At 52.8% G+C, this 19,306-nt stretch overlaps 1 protein-coding gene across 1 annotated transcript in view; it reads right to left on the reverse strand.

Annotated features, from left to right (window-relative positions):
* Positions 1-2,684: 2,684 nt before the first annotated feature.
* KIAA1755 (KIAA1755 ortholog) overlaps positions 2,685-19,306 on the reverse strand; it is a 38,708-nt gene continuing 22,086 nt past the window's right edge. Inside the window, exons 6-14 of the mRNA XM_020909298.2 lie at positions 16,442-16,535; positions 15,306-15,392; positions 14,106-14,222; positions 11,874-11,972; positions 10,849-10,997; positions 8,978-9,116; positions 7,656-7,778; positions 6,773-6,991; positions 2,685-3,956 (exon numbers count right to left, since the gene is read on the reverse strand). Coding sequence (XP_020764957.2) covers positions 3,255-3,956; positions 6,773-6,991; positions 7,656-7,778; positions 8,978-9,116; positions 10,849-10,997; positions 11,874-11,972; positions 14,106-14,222; positions 15,306-15,392; positions 16,442-16,535 — 1,729 coding nt within the window. The 3' untranslated portion in view covers positions 2,685-3,254. The remainder of the gene's footprint in view (positions 3,957-6,772; positions 6,992-7,655; positions 7,779-8,977; positions 9,117-10,848; positions 10,998-11,873; positions 11,973-14,105; positions 14,223-15,305; positions 15,393-16,441; positions 16,536-19,306) is intronic.

The following is a 19,306-nucleotide window of genomic DNA, read 5'->3' on the forward strand; positions in this document are numbered from 1 at the left end:
TCCTCCTTAGCCCCATTTTCTTCCCACCAGAACAGGCTGCAAACTTTCTTAAGAGATCCAACAGAGAGACATTGCCCCTCCTCAGCCTCAGAACAGAATTTGGGGATTAGTAGGGAATCTTTTGGGGTGGAGGGGCATACCATGCCTCCTCCGCGGGAAGATCAGGGGAAAGTCAATCAATCAGCTCTCTTTGGCTTTCAGGAGACAGCAGGGGATCCACTAACTGGGGATACTAATCAGGGAATCCACACGATTCAAAGATCAAAAGACTCTTTGGGAATCCGTTGATGTCCTCTAGAGGAATTTCTTCCCTGATTTGTTGGATAATGAAATCAGAGGCTGGGCTGGCTTGGTGCCAGAGTATAACACTACATATCACTTAATGAGCACTTACTGGGTTCCAGGAGCCTATCTAAGGACCTTCCACGTAGTAACTCATTTAATACTCACAGCAAGCCTCTGAGGTCTGGTGATTCTCATTTTAAGGATGAGGACATCAAAGCTCAGAGAGGTGGCCTAATCTGGCCAAGGACTCACAGCTAGTGAGTTATGGAGCCTGGGCAGGAACCCAGTCCATCCATGTGACTGACCACCAAGCCACACTGCCTTGGATGCTACTGGAGACCAGAGAAAGTGCTGCCTAAAGGGCCAAGTCCCACCCAGCCAAAGTCCCTGGGTACATGGAGTGTCCAGGCACAGGAGGACTGCTGAATGGACAAAGCCCATGGCCACTGCAGAATTAGCAACCAGCCCAGCTTGTCTGAGGGTGAGTCTGAAGCATCAGTGCTGTGTTGAGTCCCAGTTCTGCCACTCGTGATGTGACACTGGGCAAGGCATCACCAAACCTCTCTGCGCCTCAGTTTCCTCCTCAGTAAAATGGGGTGAAATCAGTATCGGCTTTGTAGGATTGTTGTGAAAAATTCAACAAGGCCGGCAAAGCTTTAAAAGTGCTTAGCACCAAGCCAGGCACAAAGAAAATGCAGAATAAATGTTGACTATTATTATTAATTATTTTTTAAATTTTTATTTATTTTTTAACTGTGCTGGGTCTTTGTTGCTACATGCAGGATTTTCTCTAGTTGTGGCCCTTGGGCTTCTCATCAGGGTGGCCTCTCTTGTTGCTGAACATGGGCTCTAGGACACACGGACTTCAGCAGTTGTAGCACTAGGGTTCAGTAGTTGCAGCGTCTGGGCTCTAGAGCACAGGCTCAATAGTTGTGGTGCACCAGCTTAGCTGCTTCTTGGCATGTGGGATCTTCCCAGACCAGGGGTTGAACCTGTATCTCTTGCATTGGCTGGCAGATTCTTTACTACCAAGCCACCAGAAAGCCCTATTATTATTAATTACTATATTTCACTTCTGCACCCTCTTCTCTCCTTTGGGCTGCTGTGAATAAACAAGTTGTTGGGGTTCAGTTCGTTTTGGAGACAGAAGAATATACGAGATGGCTTTGGAGCCCCCTCCCTCCGAGGCAAGGATTCCTGGATTATCCATACCCCTCCTCAGCCCCCCTCAGCCCTAGCAGTAGCTGTAGTCTCTCAGAACTCAGTTTTCATCCTTACACCCCAGGTACCCTGGCTCCCTACCTGTGGTCCCCACTGGCTGGATGCTGTTGCTATGGCAACAGCATTTTAAGAGGCTTCAGCCCCTCTCTGAGGCAACAGGCATGGAGGGAGATGGGCAATCAAATGCCTCCTGCATCCTCAGGCCTGTCTGGACAGAAGGCAGGAGATTGGAATGAAAGATCAGAGCTGGCTTGGGGTTGGGGTGGGGGGACCGGGGCAGGTCTCAGCTCCAAGTGTTTCCCAACAGCACCCACACTTCACTGTGTTGCCTGAGCAGTTGGTTACAAATGCAAGTTCCAGCCACCCCGCCCCAAGGGTCTGGTTTTGATTATCTGGGGTGGGATCCCCTAGGAAGCTGCCTTTGATCAGTTCTGCTTGTGGTTCTCAGGCAGAGAGGCCTCAGACCACTCTTGACGGAATCTTGAGTCCCAGAAGATGCCCGAAGACATTTTGGGCATTGAGGTTTGTGTGGCTCTCTCTACTGAGACGGCTCTTGAGAAACCCTGTTTGTTCTCCGGTCCTGCCTCTCCTCCTCCTTCTAGAGCCTCATCTTGTGGGAGGACATGTGCCCCACCCTCATCCCAGAGCCAGGAAAATGCCAGGGCTAAGCTACCAGAGGCCACCTTGGTGAGGCATCCTAGGACAGACAGGCGCTCACTCTTGGGATAATGAGATTCAGGGGAGGTGCCAGCCAGGGTCACTCCGGGCAGGGTGAAAGGATCGCTTTCTTCTGGATCAGAGCCTCTTGGGTCTCTTCCCACTGTCTCCTTGCACCACCTGCTGGCTGAGGAAGTGGCTCCCCACCACAGCAAAACCTGATGGCTCTGGACACCAGAGGCTGTGCCTGAAGAGAGGTGGGGCTTGGGGGTGGGGAGGGTGGATGATAGGGTCTGAGGACCTGTGCTGGGGAGGGGAAGAAGACAGAGATACAGAAGGAAGGGGTCCTCTCTGGGGTTCCTTGAACTTGAGACTGATGCTCATGTGGGTTGGATGAGCCAAGTGACAGAGACGCAGCAGACAGTCCACCTCTCTATCCCTCTTTTGTGCATTAACTGGCCTCCAGCAGGTGATTCTCTGCTTGAGGCCAGGGGTGCCAGCGAATAAATTACACGCGATAATTCCCTTGACAGCACACCCTTTATTCCCTTCCCAGACTCACTGCCCCTGCTCCTTTGCCAGTAGTTCCTGGGATCAAAGCCAAAGAAATGTGCTCTCGAATCCTTACATAGGGTCTGTTTCCTTGTGGGCCCCTAAGACAAGAAACCACTCCCCAATCTCCCCAGCCTGGGTTCCATCATGAGGGCAGCTCTACCCATTGTGTTCCAAGAGGAAGCTGGCATACCCCCGAACTCCAGGTGGGTGTCTGGCCCACCTAAGTCAGAGACCTCTGGAAAGGTCTGTACCATCAGCTCTTTGCATGATGAGGCTCTGGGGTTTGGAGCCAGTGCCACGCTCCCCCAGGTCCCGCTCTGCCCTGCCCTGCGCTCTCATTATTCTGCATGTGAGAGTCGGGCTCCCTGGAGCTACCTGGGGCCAGGAGCAGGCACCGGCTTCTCGTCCTCCAAGCACGGGCCAAACTCAGTAGCCACGTTCTGAGGGATCGTCCCGGGCTCCCCGTCTGTTGCTGGCTCCACCCCAACCACCCCCCATGCCTTCGGGAGCCTGGTGTGATTGACGGGAACTCCCAGCTAGAGGGATGCAGGGGGACTCGTGTGGGGCGAGTCCTCCAGAGACGTCTGTGAGCCTGTCCCCTCCGAGGAGAAGCTGTCCCCTGCAGGCTGGGGGATCTGAGTCTGCCTGGGGAGTCGCTGCCAGGAGAAGAGGGTGGTGAGGAAACGCTCAGGAGCGGGGTCCAGGGGCCCATGGGGGCTCCTGCCTTCATCAACCTCGACAGCCTGGCCAGCTTCCTGGGTGGGAGAGGCTGTTTGGAAATTTCTGTTCTGTCCGCGCCTGGGGCCCCAAGGAGGCCAACGGGATTTGGGCGAACTATCTGAACCCAGTGAGTCCTGGAGGGGCAGGTCCCATCTGCCCTTGGAAGTGACTTCCCCATTTAGGCCCTGGTCCTTGGTGGCCGCCCTCCTGAGTTCTGGGCACATGGGGCGGGCCGGGGAACCAGCCGGGCACGGACAGTGGGCCAGCGCCTTCTTCAGGAGCATCTGGATGTCCTCGTGTCTCGCCTGGGCCTCCTCCCACAGGTCGCGGCCCAGGCCCTCCCGGCTCAGTGAGGCCACCTGCAGCCCCATGGCTGTGAGCTTCTCAGCAGGAAACTCGGACGCCAGGCGCTGCAGGTAGCGGTGGAGACGGCGCTGGTCCCCAGGGCTGGTCCTCTGGGCCTTGCCCAGCCTCAGCTGGGCCATCAGGTCCTGACAGTCCATGTGGAACCAGGTCACCTGGGAGACAAGAAAAGAGGGAGGTGGAGGATCCGTGAAGATAGGGATGTACCCCATCTGAGCAGAGCGGAGGCTTCAAGAATGAATCTATCTAGAGAGAATTAATAAAAATGCCCAATCCATGTTAGCCACCCCCACCCCGCACCCCGGCTGGCATGGCTGTGGTTCTCTCTGCTACTGATGATGACAATATTCCTCTTTCTTCCCCAGGGACCTACCAGAAACAATCCCCAGCACCCTTGAGATCTTCAGGCACGGTCTTCCAGACTTAGGGACCAGCAAGGACTCACCCCTCTCTAGGGCTCAGATTTCCCCTCTGTAAAGTGGAGGTTGTGGCAGATAATCATGAAAATTGGGGAGCTGAAAAATGTGGATTCTCAGACAGTATGAACCCCTTATAAGTGGTGCTGAGGGAGGAGACTGGCTCATACTGATTGAACCACCAACTGTCTGCCAACCTCTGTGCGTCTCATGTAGGATCTCACTGAGCCAGTGGCCAATTTTACAGAGGAGGAAACTGAGGCTCACAGATGTGAAGTCACTTGCCTCGGGTCAGGGAGAAGCTGGGATTTGAACTCAACTGTCCTGCCTCAAGAGGGTATCTTGCAAGCACCTCCTTGCGCAGGAGAAATCAGCCCAGGCGGAACCACACCCTTGCAGTTCCACTGGGGGACTGTCAGCCAGACCTGGCCTGGAGGCCCCCTCACTCCGGTCAGGTCTCTGCCCGCTTTGGGGATCTTGCCTGTCCCCACGTCACCCACAAAATGTCTGCAGGCCTCAAAGGAGCCAACACATTTCCAGCAGCTCGTGAAAAACATAATCTTTCTCTCCATTAATTTAGAAGCCGACAGCAAGTCGTTAGGCAGTGGGGACTGGAGAACCATTTTCTCCGAGGAAACCATCCTTCCGCGGATTAAAGGAACTTGTCTGTAGATAAATGGCTTCATATTCGCGGAAGCACACTGAGCTCATGGCTGGGAAAAGGCTCCATAAATCTCCCTTAGCGGTACAATCGTGTTATTATTATTTAGTGCCAAAGCTGCTGCCCGCACGCTCTCCATCTGGGGCTGAGCCCAGCACCGAGCCGTCCGGCTGTCTGTCTGTCTGGGACCAGATATTCCAGGCCAAGCCAGACAGGGGTGGACAGGACCTCAGAAACCATCTTGCCCCATTTTGCTTATTGTGCGCATTAAAATTCAAAGCCAGAGAGGAGAACGGGGCCTACCCAGGCTGAACACCGAGAGACAGTCCAGGTGGGAATGAAGGTTAAGGCTGTCCCCTCCTGTCTTGCATGGCCTCCGACAGACTCAGCCTCCTGCACGGCCCCCCAGCCCTCCTCCCTCCACCAGACGCCTTCCTCTTCCTCCATTCATGCAACCGATTACTGAGCCTCCTCTGGGTGCTGACCCTGCCCCGGGCACCCTGATAGAACCAGGACCCAGTCGGACCCGGTCCCTGCTGGGGGAGCCCAGCTCACCGTGACAGATAAGGGAGAGGCAAGCAGGTGATGGAGCCACAGGATAAGCTCAGATTACAAAGAGCACCATGAAGTCATCAGCACAGGGTGATGAGAGAGAACGGGGAAGGTGGGGCAGGGGCTGGGGGCTCAGGCAGGGCGTCTGTGAGGAAGGGACATATGAGCTGAGAGTTACCAGAGGCAGGAAGCCAGCCCGTCAAGAGGAAAAGTTTTCCAGCCTGAGAGAACAGCCAGTGCAAAGGCCTCAGTGCTGGAGCTAGTCTGCTTTCTCCAGAGAAGGTTGATGGGGCTGAAACTGGCTGAATTTAATAAACAAGGGAGAGAAGCTTCCAGATACCCTTAGCCCACGAGGCATTACCCCTCTTCCTCCTGTTGCCCCAACTCTGCAACAGAGAGGTGGGACGAGATCAAGGTTCTCAGCCTGGTTCTCACCCCATGAAGTTGCCTGCAAAGGTCTACATATGGAGGGAAAGTCTATGACTTTGATCAGATTTTTAGAAATCCCCAGGCTCCAAAAAAGCAATGACAAACCTAGACAGCATATTAAAAAGCAGAGACACCACTTTGCCGACAAAGGTCTATATAGTCAAAACTATGGTTTTTCCAGTAGTCATGTATGGATGTGAGAGTTGGACCATAAAGAAGGCTAACGCTGAAGAATTGATGCTTTTGAACTGTGGTGCTGGAGAAGACTCTTGAGAGTCCCTTGGATAGTAGGGAAATCAAACCAATCAATCCGAAAGGAAATCAACCCTGAATATTCATTGGAAGGACTGATGCTGAAGCTGAAGCTCCAATATTTTGACCACCTGATGCAAAGACCTGACTGACTGGAAAAGACCCTGATGATGAGAAAGACTGAGGGCAGGAGGACAAGGGGGCATAGAGGATGAGATGGTTGGATGGCATCACCAACTCGATGGACATGAGTTTGAGCAAGCTCTGGGAGATGGTGAAGGACAGGGAAGCCTGGCGTGATGCAGTCCATGGGGTCGCAAAGAGTGGGACACGACTGAGTGACTGAATGACAACAACCTGGCCCTAAACCCATCACTTAAGAAGCAGATGTTTTCTGAGGGTCCTTTGAGAGTTCGTGTCCCTGGGAGGCTCCTGTGTAGTGGGACAAACTGGGTTCAGAGATCAGTTGCACCTGGTTTAGGAGAGTAACTTCATCTTGCAAACCTTGTTTCCCTTTCAGAAAATGCAGTTAATTCTCTTTCCTCCTCATGGGACTATGGAATGAAGAGAGCCTAGGGCTGTGTCTGGCCAACTCCCTGCCCCCACCCTTCCTCCCAGGAGTTGGGGAGCAGGGGTGGGAAATCTACGCTGGAAGGCTCACCTTCTTGCAGAAGTGGTGCAGATGGAGCAGCGTCTCCAGGTCTGTGCGTTGCCGCTCAGCTGCCATGTAGAAGTGGGTCAGCTTCGCCTGGAAGGCCCGCTGGGTGAAGGCAAAGGCTGCCAGCTCCGGGAGCTCAGTCCCTCCTGCCTCCCCAGCCCTGGCGGCCGCTGCCAGCTGGGCCGCCTGCTTGCACAGCTCCAGGCCTCGGCGGTACTGGGCCTGAGCAGGGAGGGGAGGGTGTCCATTCAGCTTCAGCCTCTCTACCAAGATGCGAGACTTCCTGAGCCTCAGTTTCCTCATCTATAAAATGGGAACCCGGGGTTCACTTTGCCCACTGGGACTCTGCTAAGTGTCACCTTCTTCTGGAGAAATTCCCTGACCCCAGAGTCTGGGTTAGAAGCTTCTCATCTGTGTCACCAGTGTTCCCTTTCTGACTTTCTGACTATTTCTCTGTTGCCCCTCCAACCTACCCTCAAAAAAAAAAAAAAAAAACAAAAAACCAAAACTGGCCTGAAAGTTCCCTGAGGGCTAAAACAGGAGCTGAATTGCCCTGGGCCCCAGGGCTCAGCACATCAAGGAGGCAGACTCCCCCCACCTTCCAGACTGATTCAGTAGGGCTAGAGTAGGACTCTGGAATCTGTATTTTAAGAAATCCATCAGGGGTTCTGAGACTGGTCATCTTTGGACTTGGTAGTCAGGGAAGTCTTCCTGGAGGAGACAATATCTAAGCCGAACCCTTTGTGATGCAAGCTGCTTCCCTAACTGTCTCGAGCAACTTTCTAGCACTTTCCCACCTCCGCACGTTTTCCCAGCAATGCCACCCCCACCCTGCTCTGGTCCTCTCCATCTGCTCCCATCCTGTCACTCAGTCTCAGGAACGCACCGCAGCCTGAAGGAAGAAGTCCTCGAACTCTGCGTGGGCTTTCTCCACTGTCTCCAAGCTTCCGTCCTTGGGGGTCAGCACTTGCAGGCACCGGCTTCCCTCCTGCTCCATCCAGTGGCTGACCTGGAGCAGGGAGGGAGGTTTGGACGTGATGGACTGCTGAGGAGATATCCCTTGGCCAGCTTCCTGGTTTCCTGAGAGGCTGAGGTCTTGTCCTCAGTCATTTGGGGGCCCACTGGCCTGGCCTGAAACCCCACCCCCCCAATTCTGGAGACAGGAGGATTCAATGACGGACAGACGGGGTAAAATGACTCTCGATCCCACGAGTCCTCTTTGTATTCTGGGGTGTCTTAAAGGGCACATACTCACCCACTTTATCCTCACAAAGCCCCATGCAGCCACTAATTTTATCCCCCATTTAACAGATGAGGAAACCTAGGCACTGAATAGTTAAGTACTTATCTAGATCACACTACTAGTAAGTGCTGGAGCTGGTACTGGATCCAGGCCGTCTGGCTCCGGGCACCCTGTGCTCCACAACCCCGAGCATGCAGGGATGTGGTGGTTCCAGGCCCCAGCAGTTGGACAGGATGGTGCCCGGTGTGAGCCCCAGGATCAGACCCCCTGGTGTGTGACAAGGGCAGGTGACATAACGTCTCCCAGACTCCGTTTCCTCATCAGTGAGTAGGCGAAATCCTAACGTCTTCCCTGTGTCACTGGTAAGGGATGAGGTTGAAAAGTGGTGATGGTCGCAAAGGCTCGGGCCCAGGGCTTGGGACAAAGTTGGTGTTTAAGAAATGCAGCTTCTGGGGGGCTCCCCTCGTGGCTCACTGGTAAAGAACCCGCCTGCCGATGCAGGAGACACAGGTTTGATCCCTGGTTGGGGAAGATCACGCATGCTTTGGAGCAAGTAAGCCTGTGCACCACAACTAATGAGGCTGTGCTTTAGAGCCCAGGAGCTGCAACTACTGAGCCCGCAAGCCTAGAGCCAGCAAGTGACGCCACCGTTGTGAGATGCCTGTGCATCATAATTAGAGAGTAGCTCCCGCTTGCTGCAACTAGAGAAAAACACGTGCAGCAATGAAGACCTAGCACAGCCAGAAATAAATAAATACACAAAATTATATGTTATGTCCTCAGTCACCAAGCCCACTTACAGAGTGCATGTCGTGTGCTCCAAGAACCCCCACCTGGCTCTCCAAGAAGTGTCAACCTGGTACCTTTATACCAGAGCAAAGCACCTGGCTGGGGCGGGGCCTGGAGCGGCAGAAGCCCCACCTCCACCCTCAGGTCCCTGGGCCCGCCCCCTTCCCCTCTCTCACCTGGTGGATGGCAGCTTCCAGGCGGCCCAGACGGACACGGAGCTCCAGCCTTCTCAGGAGGTGGTTGGACACAGTGACCAGGATGTGCAGCTGCTCATCCACAAGGCTGTACAGGGCGGTGGCTTCGGCCAGATGGCTCCTGGGAGGCCACGGAGGGTGAGAGAAAACCCAAGAGGTCGATCCCTTGCACCCCACCCCCTGCACTCCTGCCCAGCATAGGCCTGCCTCCCTAACTTCCTCCAGCTCTGTGGCCCCGGTCCGGGTGCTTCAGCTGCTGATTTGTTGTGTGACCTTGGGCAGGTCCCCACACCTCTCTGGGCCTCAGCCTCGGCCTTCCGTGGGACGGGGAGGACCAGAGCAACAGCAGGAAACCAAATGACCCTCTCTTTCCCTAGGAAGGTAGGACAGATCTGGGTAGGAGCTGGACAGATCTGGGTTCACACCCCAGGCCTGCTACCTTCTAGTAAGAGGAGCTTATGCAAATTCCTCAGCCCTTCTGTGTCTCGGTTTCTTCAGCTATACCAAGTAGGGATAACAGAACCCACTTCACAAGGTGGTTGCACCCTCTGCCCTAGCGATCCTTTAGAAGCAAAAGGTAAAAGAGAGGGGAGAGTCCATTTTCCTGGAGGGAGCCTCATCTGACCGCAGCTTCCCATGGGTCACTGCCCTTCCAGGGAATGGGTGAGCACCCAGGGTGAGTGAACAGGATGGAAAATGCCAGGCTGTCTGGCAAAGGGAGGGAGGAAGTCGGGGGCAGGCAGGCGCTGCGGAACCACAACGCAGAGTGGCTCACATGGGACCACAGCGCCCCCTGGTGGAGCTGCTGCTGGCCAGCAGTCTGGAGGGGCCTATGGAGAACCAACGGGGCCCCAGAGCCCGCCTAGTGAGGCAGGGGCGTGCTGGGAAAGGCGGTGCCAGCCCCGCCAGGCCATGTGAGGGGCAGGGAGATGACTCCACCTCCAGGACTAGGGCCCACTGCTGCCCAGCGCTCTTATCTGCATGAATCTGTCTTTGGGCATAGCTCAGGGTGGTGTGCTCAAGATTCTGGGCCAGGTTGCCTGGGTTCAAGTCCTAGCTGTGTGACCTTGGGCAAGTCACTTTTCCCCTCGCTCAGCTTCAGGCTCTTCCACTGTAAAATGAGGACGGTACTAGGATCCACTTTATGGGTGGGAATTAAACACGCTAACATTCTTGAGGCCCTTAGAACAATGCTGTGTTCATACTAAGTGCTACTTGGGGTTGGTTAAATAAACAAAAAGTTCTTGGAAGCACATGCAAACTTTGTAATTGTGCTTGTTCTAACAGAGATAAAATTTTTACAATTATTGGCTGATTTAATTACTGATTTGCCGCCCCCCATCCCTAAATTTAAGAAAATTGGTACTTTCTAGGAATGTGCACTGTTTGCTCTGTGGTTCTGAGACCTTAACACACTGTGAAGTTCTCTCAGGCCCCTGCCAGAGAAGGCAGGGCAGTTCGGGGGTTAGTGCTCACGTGGCCTGGCTCTTATTTCCCTTCAGCCTCAGCATCCATCAGCCAAATAGGAGGATGCAGGCCTCATGTAATCTTATGAGGAATAAGAGACAAGCTCTTGAAGGCACTCATCCCAGGGTTTAGGTCAGAGATAGTGCTTGGTTGATGATGGTCACGGAAGTGGGGGAGCCTGTCCTCCAATGCCTGGGCTTAGGAGGGCTGCAGAGAAGGAACTTGCCAAGGTACAAGCCTCAGCTCAGGATATGGGCACCGCAAACACCCCATCCTGGACCTCCTTGGAGCTCACCCCATGCGTCCCCTCAGCAAAGTGGCCCCAGCTCTGAGTCCCAGCCCAGGGGACAGGATGGGGTAGGGGAGGGAAAGCCTGGTGCCCGCACCTGACATCCGGGTTGAAGTTCAGCCTGCTGCCCTCCTGTCGCAGCCTGGCCAGGGTGGCTCCGCCTTCCCGCTGGAGGCCCATCAGGCCTGGGTCCCTCAGCACGGCCTCCATCAGCTCCTTGGACTTGCTCAGACACCTGGAGGCCTCCTGCCAGGGTAGGGAAGTGGCCTGAGGCTCAGTTCCCACTCTTCTATAACCTTCCAGGGCTCCCCACACCCTGATCCTGCCTGACTTCCCCAGTTTGGCATTCAAGGTCTTATAGAAAGTCCATCCTTTCTATCTAAAACATCTCCGCAAGCCAAGCTTCCTCTCATCACCATGGCAACCTCACTGGTCAAAGCACCATCATGTCTCAGTGGGACACCCATCCCAGGGCTCTGCTGATTTCCCCACAGCATCCTGGCTCCCCCTGCAGTCTGCTCTCTGTATGGCAACCAGATAGATCTCAAAGGGCCCATATGATCATCCCACTGCTACTTAGAATTCTCTAGCAGCTGCCCTTCCCCTTTAGAATCAAATCCCAACCCAGCTTCTCCCTGATACAGCTGTGAGCCCAGAAGGTCTCCTCCTTTTCCTTTACTTTGTTTCACACTGGCCTCCTTGCTCAAATATACCAAGCACAGCCCCGCCTCAGGGCCTTTGAACGTGATTGCCTTCCACCTGGAGCACAGTCCCCTTCCTGTTCCCAGGGCTCCATCTCATCCTTCAAGGCTCAGCTTCAGTACCCTCCTTCCCCATTATTCTCAATATTACTTTCACAGCCTTTAGCATCACTTGTAGTGACATGTCCATTTCTGTTTACTTTTTTTTTTTTTAATGATGACCTTTCACACTGCACCATGAGCCCCATGAAGGCAGGGACAAGTCGATCTGCCCAGGCTGGGTCTCCAGGATATGACACATAGTAACTATCCAATAAAGATCAGCTGAATGAATGAATGAAAACAAAGCTCCTGCACTGAGCCCTTGGTCCTTGGAATTGGGGGTGTGTTGTGGTTTTCCCACCTCCGACTCCTGGCTCACCTGCACCCCTCCAGGGGGCTCACCCTTCTCGAACTCCTTGATGGAAGCCTTTAGCAGGCAGGAGGCCTGGCGAAGGTCAGCAAGGAAAGGATCCAGCTTCTGCACAAGAGGAGGCCCAGAGTGGGGGTGTCAGCCTGCGAAGAGGGGGCCGCTCCCCTCCACCCACCAGGAGGACACGCAGGCTGGTGGTTCTCAAACATTAGCTGCATCAGAATCGCCTGGAGACCCAGTTAAAATCCAGGCTGAAGGACTTCCCTGGTGGGCCAGTGGTTAAGACTTTGCCTTCCAATGCAGGGGATGCAGGTCTGTCTGATCCTTGGTTGGGGAGCTAAGATCACACATGCCTCTTGGCCAAAAAACCAAAATGTAAAATAGAAGAAATACTGTAACAAATTCAACAAAGAATTTTTAAATGGTCCACATCAAGAGATCATTAAAAAAAAAACCAAAAACCCAGACCGTTGAGCCCTCCTCCCGAGTTTCTGGCTTAGTTTCTCTGGGGTGGTCATGAGACCATGCATTGCTAACAGGTTCCCAGGTGATACTGATGCTGCTGGTCCAGGGACCACAGTTTAAGAACTACTCATGCTGGAAATGAGAGGGAAAAAGAGAGGACAGGTCTGACCTGCTCCCAGGCCACTGGGGATATGGTGGGGGAGGGAACGGTAGGAGGGGCGAGATGGCAGGGTCCCACTTCAGCCTGGCTTTACCACTTACTAGCTGTGAGGCCTTGGGCAAGTTTCTTAACCTCTCTTCCTTCCTCTGCCTCCACTTCCTCTATAAAATGGGAGCACAGTAGTTCCTGCCTTAGAAGCTTGTGGCTTTATTTGTGCCAGGCACTTAGAATAGCATCCTTAATCATCTTCATTATCAGCTTTATGAAAGTGAAAATGTTAATCACTCAGTCGTGTACAACTCTTTGTGACCCCATGGACTGTAGCCCACCAGGCTCCTCTCTCTTTGGGATTCTCCAGGCAAGAATACTGAAGTGGGCTGCCATTCCCTTCTCCAGGGGATCTTCCTGACCCAGGGATTGAACCCAGGTCTCCTGAATTGCAGGCAGATTCTTTCCCATCTGAGCGACCAGGGAAGCCTCTATAGGCTGGGTCTATAGGTAAGATTCTATTTAAAGGGAAGGCATTAAAGCAAAAATACAGTTTAAAAGCCCCTGGAGGAACTGGAGATCTCTGGAGAAGGGAATTGGGGGCCTGTGGGACAAGTAGGGTAAGAGATTTTTCCGTTTATACCCTTCTGTACTAATTGGATTTTGAACGTATGGTCTGTTTGAAAATAGACCCAATTAAAAAAAAGAACGCAGGCCAAAAGCAAATAAGCAAACAGCCACGTGAGACTAGGGACCGGTGGTTCTCAGTGGGGATGGTCTCCCATGCCAGGGGACACCTGGCGATGTCTGGAGACATTTTTGGTTGTCATCATTTGGAGAATGATATTGTCAGAGTGGGTAGGGTCCAGGGATGGTACTAGTCATGTGACAGTGCACAAACAGCTCACCCCCAAAATGAATCATCCAGCTGCAAATAGGAATAGTGCTGAAGCTGCCCTGGTCTGGAGAAAGCCCAGGGCCGGCTTTCTGCACTGGTCCTCGAGTGGTTATAAGCACCTGTGTGCCACTGCAGAAGTCGTGCCCATCCTGTGCGCCCTCATGTGCTAAGCCAGGCATAAGATGCCCCCTCGCAGGGTTGGGGTGAGGAGGGACTGAGGTCACATCGGAAAGGAGCAGACCCCTGGCTGTTTCCTTACTTCCTCTCTCTTACAGGAGGGAGCACGCCTGCCTCCCCCACCAGACCCCCACCTCCCCAAGATTTGTGCGTCCACAAAGCAGATGCCTGTAAATGTGTTTGCAGGAAACACTCACATCACACTTAGCATGTGTCAGGCACTCTTTCTTCTAAGCTCTTTATCCACCTTAACTCAAGTCTCACATTAGCCCCCAGAGGAGGTACTTTTCTTAAGCCCCATTCTGTCATAGAGCAAAAGGGCTCAGAGAAGTATATAACTTCTCAAGTTCACACAGCAGAGCTGGGGTTGGGAACCAGGCCATCTGGCCCCAGAGCCTGAGTTCTTTATCACTCCACTCTGCACCCTCATTATCAGTGTTCGTTGAATGACTGTTTTTGAACCAGATAAGCTCAGGTGGATCCATGGAACAGGATAGAGAACGGAGAAAGAGAAGGGATGAGGGTGTGGGGTGAGGGCTGTGATGATAGACACCTGGAAGAATTGCACCCACTCGCCATGACAGTAGGGGAAAGGGCCTTCCAGGGCTGTAGGGAGCTGGCTGGGATCCACGTGGTGGCTCAGGGCCTTCAGTGAGGTCAGCACCTCTACCTGCAGACCAAAAACAAAAAAGTCATTCTGACCAGGTAACTCAATGTAGAGACCAATGTCTGACAAGGTCCTGTCCAGATCCATGTCCCAGCATTTCTCCACCTCCCATGGGTAAGGCTGTCCCTGGCTTTAAGAGTTGCTTTCTGGGCAAAGAATTTTCTATGGAAACTCTGATCAATAAAAATTGAGAGCCAGACCCTGGGTAAGGAAGAGCAAATAATAGCTATTATTTGCTCATACTGCCACTCTCCTAGCCTGTGATCAAGGCAGACATCATTAATCAATCACGGCACTCCATCCCTCTGAGCTGGGCTTTTTCCAGCACAGTTGTCCAGGCAATGACACAAACCGACTAAAGCTGGCCCTTGTCATGCAACTTCTCTGCAATCCTTGTACCGTTTTCTGGAGACCCATGAAGATGTTCTTGGGGATGTTGAGAAAGGTCACCAAATCCTAACGGTACCCACAAAGACGCAGAGCAGGGACTAGGTGACTGCTTCTCCTAGGTCGTGAAGCTTGAAGCTTATGGTACAGACAGCTCCAGATACCTAAGCTTGGGGTGGGGAGACTTCTGTGGGGTTCTGGAGCCCATTTTTCATCCCTGGTTTTTCAAGTGTGCTCCACGGACCAGCAGCCCCAGCAGCACTTTAGGAACATGCTAGAATGCAGAATCCCAGGCCCAACCCAGAACCACTTAATCAGTACTTTGGTGATTCTCCAAGAAATCTGTAGGCACCCCTGATGGCTGAGTGGTAAAGAATCTGCCTGCCAATGTAGGGCACACAGGTTCGATCCCTGGGTCGGAAAGATCCTCTGGAGGAGGAAATGGCAACTCACTCCAGTATTCTTGTCTGGAGAATTCCATGGATAGAGGAGCCTGACAGGCTACAGTCCATGGGGTCGCAAAGAATCAGACGCAACTGAGCACGCCTGCACACCATGGGGGCTGGGCAGGAGACTCGTAGCATCCAGGCCTCGTATCTAATTGACCGGCACTCTGTTATTCCAGGGCCACCATTCTTCACCCCAGCTCAGCTGAAGCCCAACTCCTCTGCACCTCAACCGATGCTGCCTGCCCCTTACCTGGATGTCAGGTAGTGCCTCCAGTTGGAGAGCTGCCTCCTTCTCCCCCAGGAAGAGCATGGCACGGATGGAGGCTGGGACCAGCGCCTGTCAGAAAGAACCATTTCAGAGCTGATCTGCCTAGGCCCTCACCGAGCCTCCCCTCTAAGATGTAGGCAAATGGGCCACGAGGACAGGGGTAAGGGTTCCCCATGGCTGGGATCCACATGGAAGGGAGGGCTGGGATCCTTATTTGGAGGATGAGTCAAATGATTCATTGGGAGTCATTGGAAGTCAGAGAACAGCAGCTTCAAGCTGGGTTGCAAACTTTCTTGGTGCCCTGCCCTCTCTGGGTCTCAGTTTCCCTATCCGTAAAGGGAGAAGTAGGAGGAGATGGGGTGGAGGTCAGACCACAAGGTGAGCTTATCCCAAACTTCCATTTATGCTGCTGCCTGTACTGGTGAGTCATGAATCTCTTCCCTGCCCCATTCTCAGTTGGTGAGGTTTATGTGAGTTAAACCTAAGCCAATCAGCATGTCACAGCCCCCTGACCACAGACATTGGCTGATGGATGGATACCTGAGCCAACGGGGGCAAAGAAGACCCTCAAAAAAGCTTTTACTGGGACTTCTGGGGAAAAAATTGCTCTTTTCTATTGGACTTAAATGACAGACCATATGAAATTAGAGATGGTGGGGACCACACTGCCACAAAGAGTGGGACCTGGCTGATAATGGCACTCTCCCAGAGAAATGGAGCCAGAAATGGGGAGAGAAACCAGATCCTGGTGACAATATTTGAGCCCCCAAATCAAGTCATACTTGAAGCTGGATTTAATTTCCAGACTGAGTCACATCAACCGATGAATGACCTTTGTCTTTAAGCATGTTTGGGTTGGGGTTTCTTTTGCTGCACGGCATGTGGGATCTTAGTTCCCCAAACAGGAAACAAACGCAAGCTCCCTGCAGTGGAAGTACAGAGTCTTACCCACTGGACCGCCAGGGAAATCCCCTAGGCTGGGGTTTCTATTATCTGCAACTAAGGTTCCCTGCCTGGGGTTCTGGTCCTAGCTCTGAGAACCCCCAAGATCTGTGAATATCCAAAGGCCTCCAGTGCTTCTAAGACTTGGAAGGCTGAGGCTGTCCACTTCCACTCACCTGGGTGGCCTGCAGGGCTCTGATGAGACCAGGATGTGGGGGCTGTTTCCTAGCATCAATCACAACTGCCAGCCCTTTAGTTTTATCTTCAGGCCTGTGGGTGGTAAACAGAATTGGCAGTCTTATTGGATGAATCAGGGCCCTCGAAGGGGAACGACCCAGTGGAAGGTGAGGGAAGCTGGCCGCTAGAAGCCTGGATACTACTGAACTCTTCATCCTGCAAGACAAATTTCCAGCGCCTCCCCAAGCCCTCAACACACACCACTTCCAGGGAGCCCTCCATGATTCTTCTCCAGGCAGAGTTTATTGCCCTCTTGAGGGCTCCTACAGTACCTCGCACAGCCCTCTCAGACACCCTAACAATCATAAACTATATGCTACTATCCCAGTTGCAGTAGGTGAGTCACCCAACCTTCATTCACCGCTTTTGTTGGGGCAGAAGGCTCATTTTGTTCAAGAACCTAACTTTCTTCTTATAACCACATCCCTTCCTCCCCCAGGGGCTGGCTGGATTCTGATTGGTTGAAGCCAACAGCTGACCCAATTCTCCTGGCCAATGATCAATTTAGATAGGGACCATGTGACATTTTCTCGCCAATGAGATGTGAGGAGATGTTTGTGGGGGACTTCTGGGAAAGGCGTTTTCTCCATTATAATGTTCTTACAAAGAGATATAAGGCAGAGACAAAGACTGATACATTTACTTATCAGATAAGACTTTTTGAATTAGAGTTTGTTACTTGCAGCCCAAACACCCTCACCAGTTCACAGTGCACTTTTCAGTGATTACCTTGGGATTTTCCAAACAGGCTCAATTGTCAGAACTTGTTAAAATAACGATGCTTCACTTCCACCCCTCCTCTGTCCCCCAAGAAATGTGTCCAGTGGGTAGGGAGTGGAGCCGGGCAGTCGGTGGTTCCAAGTACCCTGGCCATTCAATCAGACTGGGAAAGTAACCCCCGACTGCCTTCAAGTCTTAAAACCACCCAAGTCACAGACCAAAGCCAGGGGTGGCCAGTGTGGGATGTGGAGCTGTGGCAGTCACCTGGGCACATTGTTTCACCTCTCTGGGAGTCAATTTCCCAGCTGTAAATGGGGCTAATGATAGTATAGGCTTCCGGGGGCTGTGGTGAGGACTGATGGATTCATTCCGGTAAAATACTAAGGGACCATGCAGAAAAACAGGGATGTCAATGTCTGCTGTTATCACAGTCCTGAGAGAGGAAACTGAGGTGCTGGGCAGTGACAGAGCACATAGTGAGGGCAGGCTCTCAGAGGTGAGGCCAGGGCTCTGACTTCATGTCCTCACCTGCTTCTGGCTATGCCCATACTGGGAGGGAGGTTCATTTCCACACCTGCCTCCACTGCCAGCCCGAACACCCGTAGAGGTCAAGGCCCACTATAGGAGGATCGGGGTCCCCAGCATGGCCCAGCATGAAGCCTGGCTCAGGGCAGGTGCCCAGCATTGGAGGTTCACAACAGGAGTGGAGAGGCAAGCCCAGCATATGAGAACCCCATGCCCAGTTCTAAAGGAAATCCCCAGGTGCAATCCTAAAGGAAATCAGTCCTGAATATTCACTAGAAGCACTGATGCTGAAGCTGAAGCTCCAGCGCTCTGGCCACCTGATGCGAACAGCCAACTCATTAGAAAAGACCTTGATACTGGGAAAGGTTGAAGGCAGGAGGAGAAGGGGATGACAGAGGATGAGATGGTTGGATGGCATCACCAACTCAATGGACATGAATTTGAGCAAATTCCGGGAGATGGTGAAGGACAGGGAAGCCCAGCGTGCTGCAGTCCATGGGGTCGAAAAGAGTCGGACACGACTGAGTGACTGAAAAACAACAAATGCGCAATTCACACTGCACCTCACTTCCTTTTTTGTGATCATGCTTGATCCTCACAGCCCACTTGGTCATCCCCCTTTTTCAGGGGGTGTTTCAGAGAGGGAAAGTTACCACTCCCAGGTCCCACAGCAGGTTGGTGGGGGTTGGGGGTGGTTTCCATCTCCCCTTCAGACCGGGAAAACAATCCTCTTTGGACAAAGGGTAGAAAAATCTGTGGCCAGCAGGTGGCAATGTTGGCTCCCATGGGGTGGAGTTGGAGGTGGAGGTTTCAAAGGGTCCCACGAGTCCCTCCCCCACCCACTCCAGCCTGGGCGCTGCAACTTGGAGGAAAGATGGTGTCTCTTCCCCAAGCAGTCCAATCTGAAGTCTTATGGGAGGTGGAGGGAAGGAGTGGTGGTAGAAATAAGCCTGGTCACTCATCACTCACTCATTCTCTTGTTCTCTCACTTATTCATTCCTTCACCCATTCACCCTTTCCTTCATTTGTTCAACAAATATTTATAATTCAGATCAGTTCGGTTCAGTCTCTCAGTCGTGTCTGACTTTGTGACCCCATGGACTGCAGCAAGCCAGGCTTCCCTGTCCATCACCAATTCAATTATCACCTCCTCAGGGAAGCCTTCCCTGATTTCCCAACTGAAACTAACTGCCTCTCGCCCTTCATTTTACAATGGAGGCTCTCAAAATGTGTTTGCAGCCCACCCACATCAGTATCACCAGGAAACTTGTTAGAAATACACATTGTCAGGTCTTATGCAGACCAACTGATCCAGAAACTCTGGAGGTGGGGCCCAACCATCTGTTTTAACAGCCCTCCAGATGGTTCTGATGCCTTTTGAGTTTAAGAGCCACTGATCTACGATATCCTTGTTTTCTTCACCACACTAACACTCCTGAGAGCTGCTGGTCCATGGCTGGTTCCTTGCATACCATCCATGTCCCCCGCCAGCCTGGGAACACCCCATTGGCAGGGACTATCCTGTTTTTTCGGTCTGTCCTGCTTTTTTCCCAGCATCT

This window comes from Odocoileus virginianus, chromosome 9 (genome assembly GCF_023699985.2).
Source record: "Odocoileus virginianus isolate 20LAN1187 ecotype Illinois chromosome 9, Ovbor_1.2, whole genome shotgun sequence".
In the NCBI taxonomy this organism is placed as follows: domain Eukaryota; kingdom Metazoa; phylum Chordata; class Mammalia; order Artiodactyla; family Cervidae; genus Odocoileus; species Odocoileus virginianus.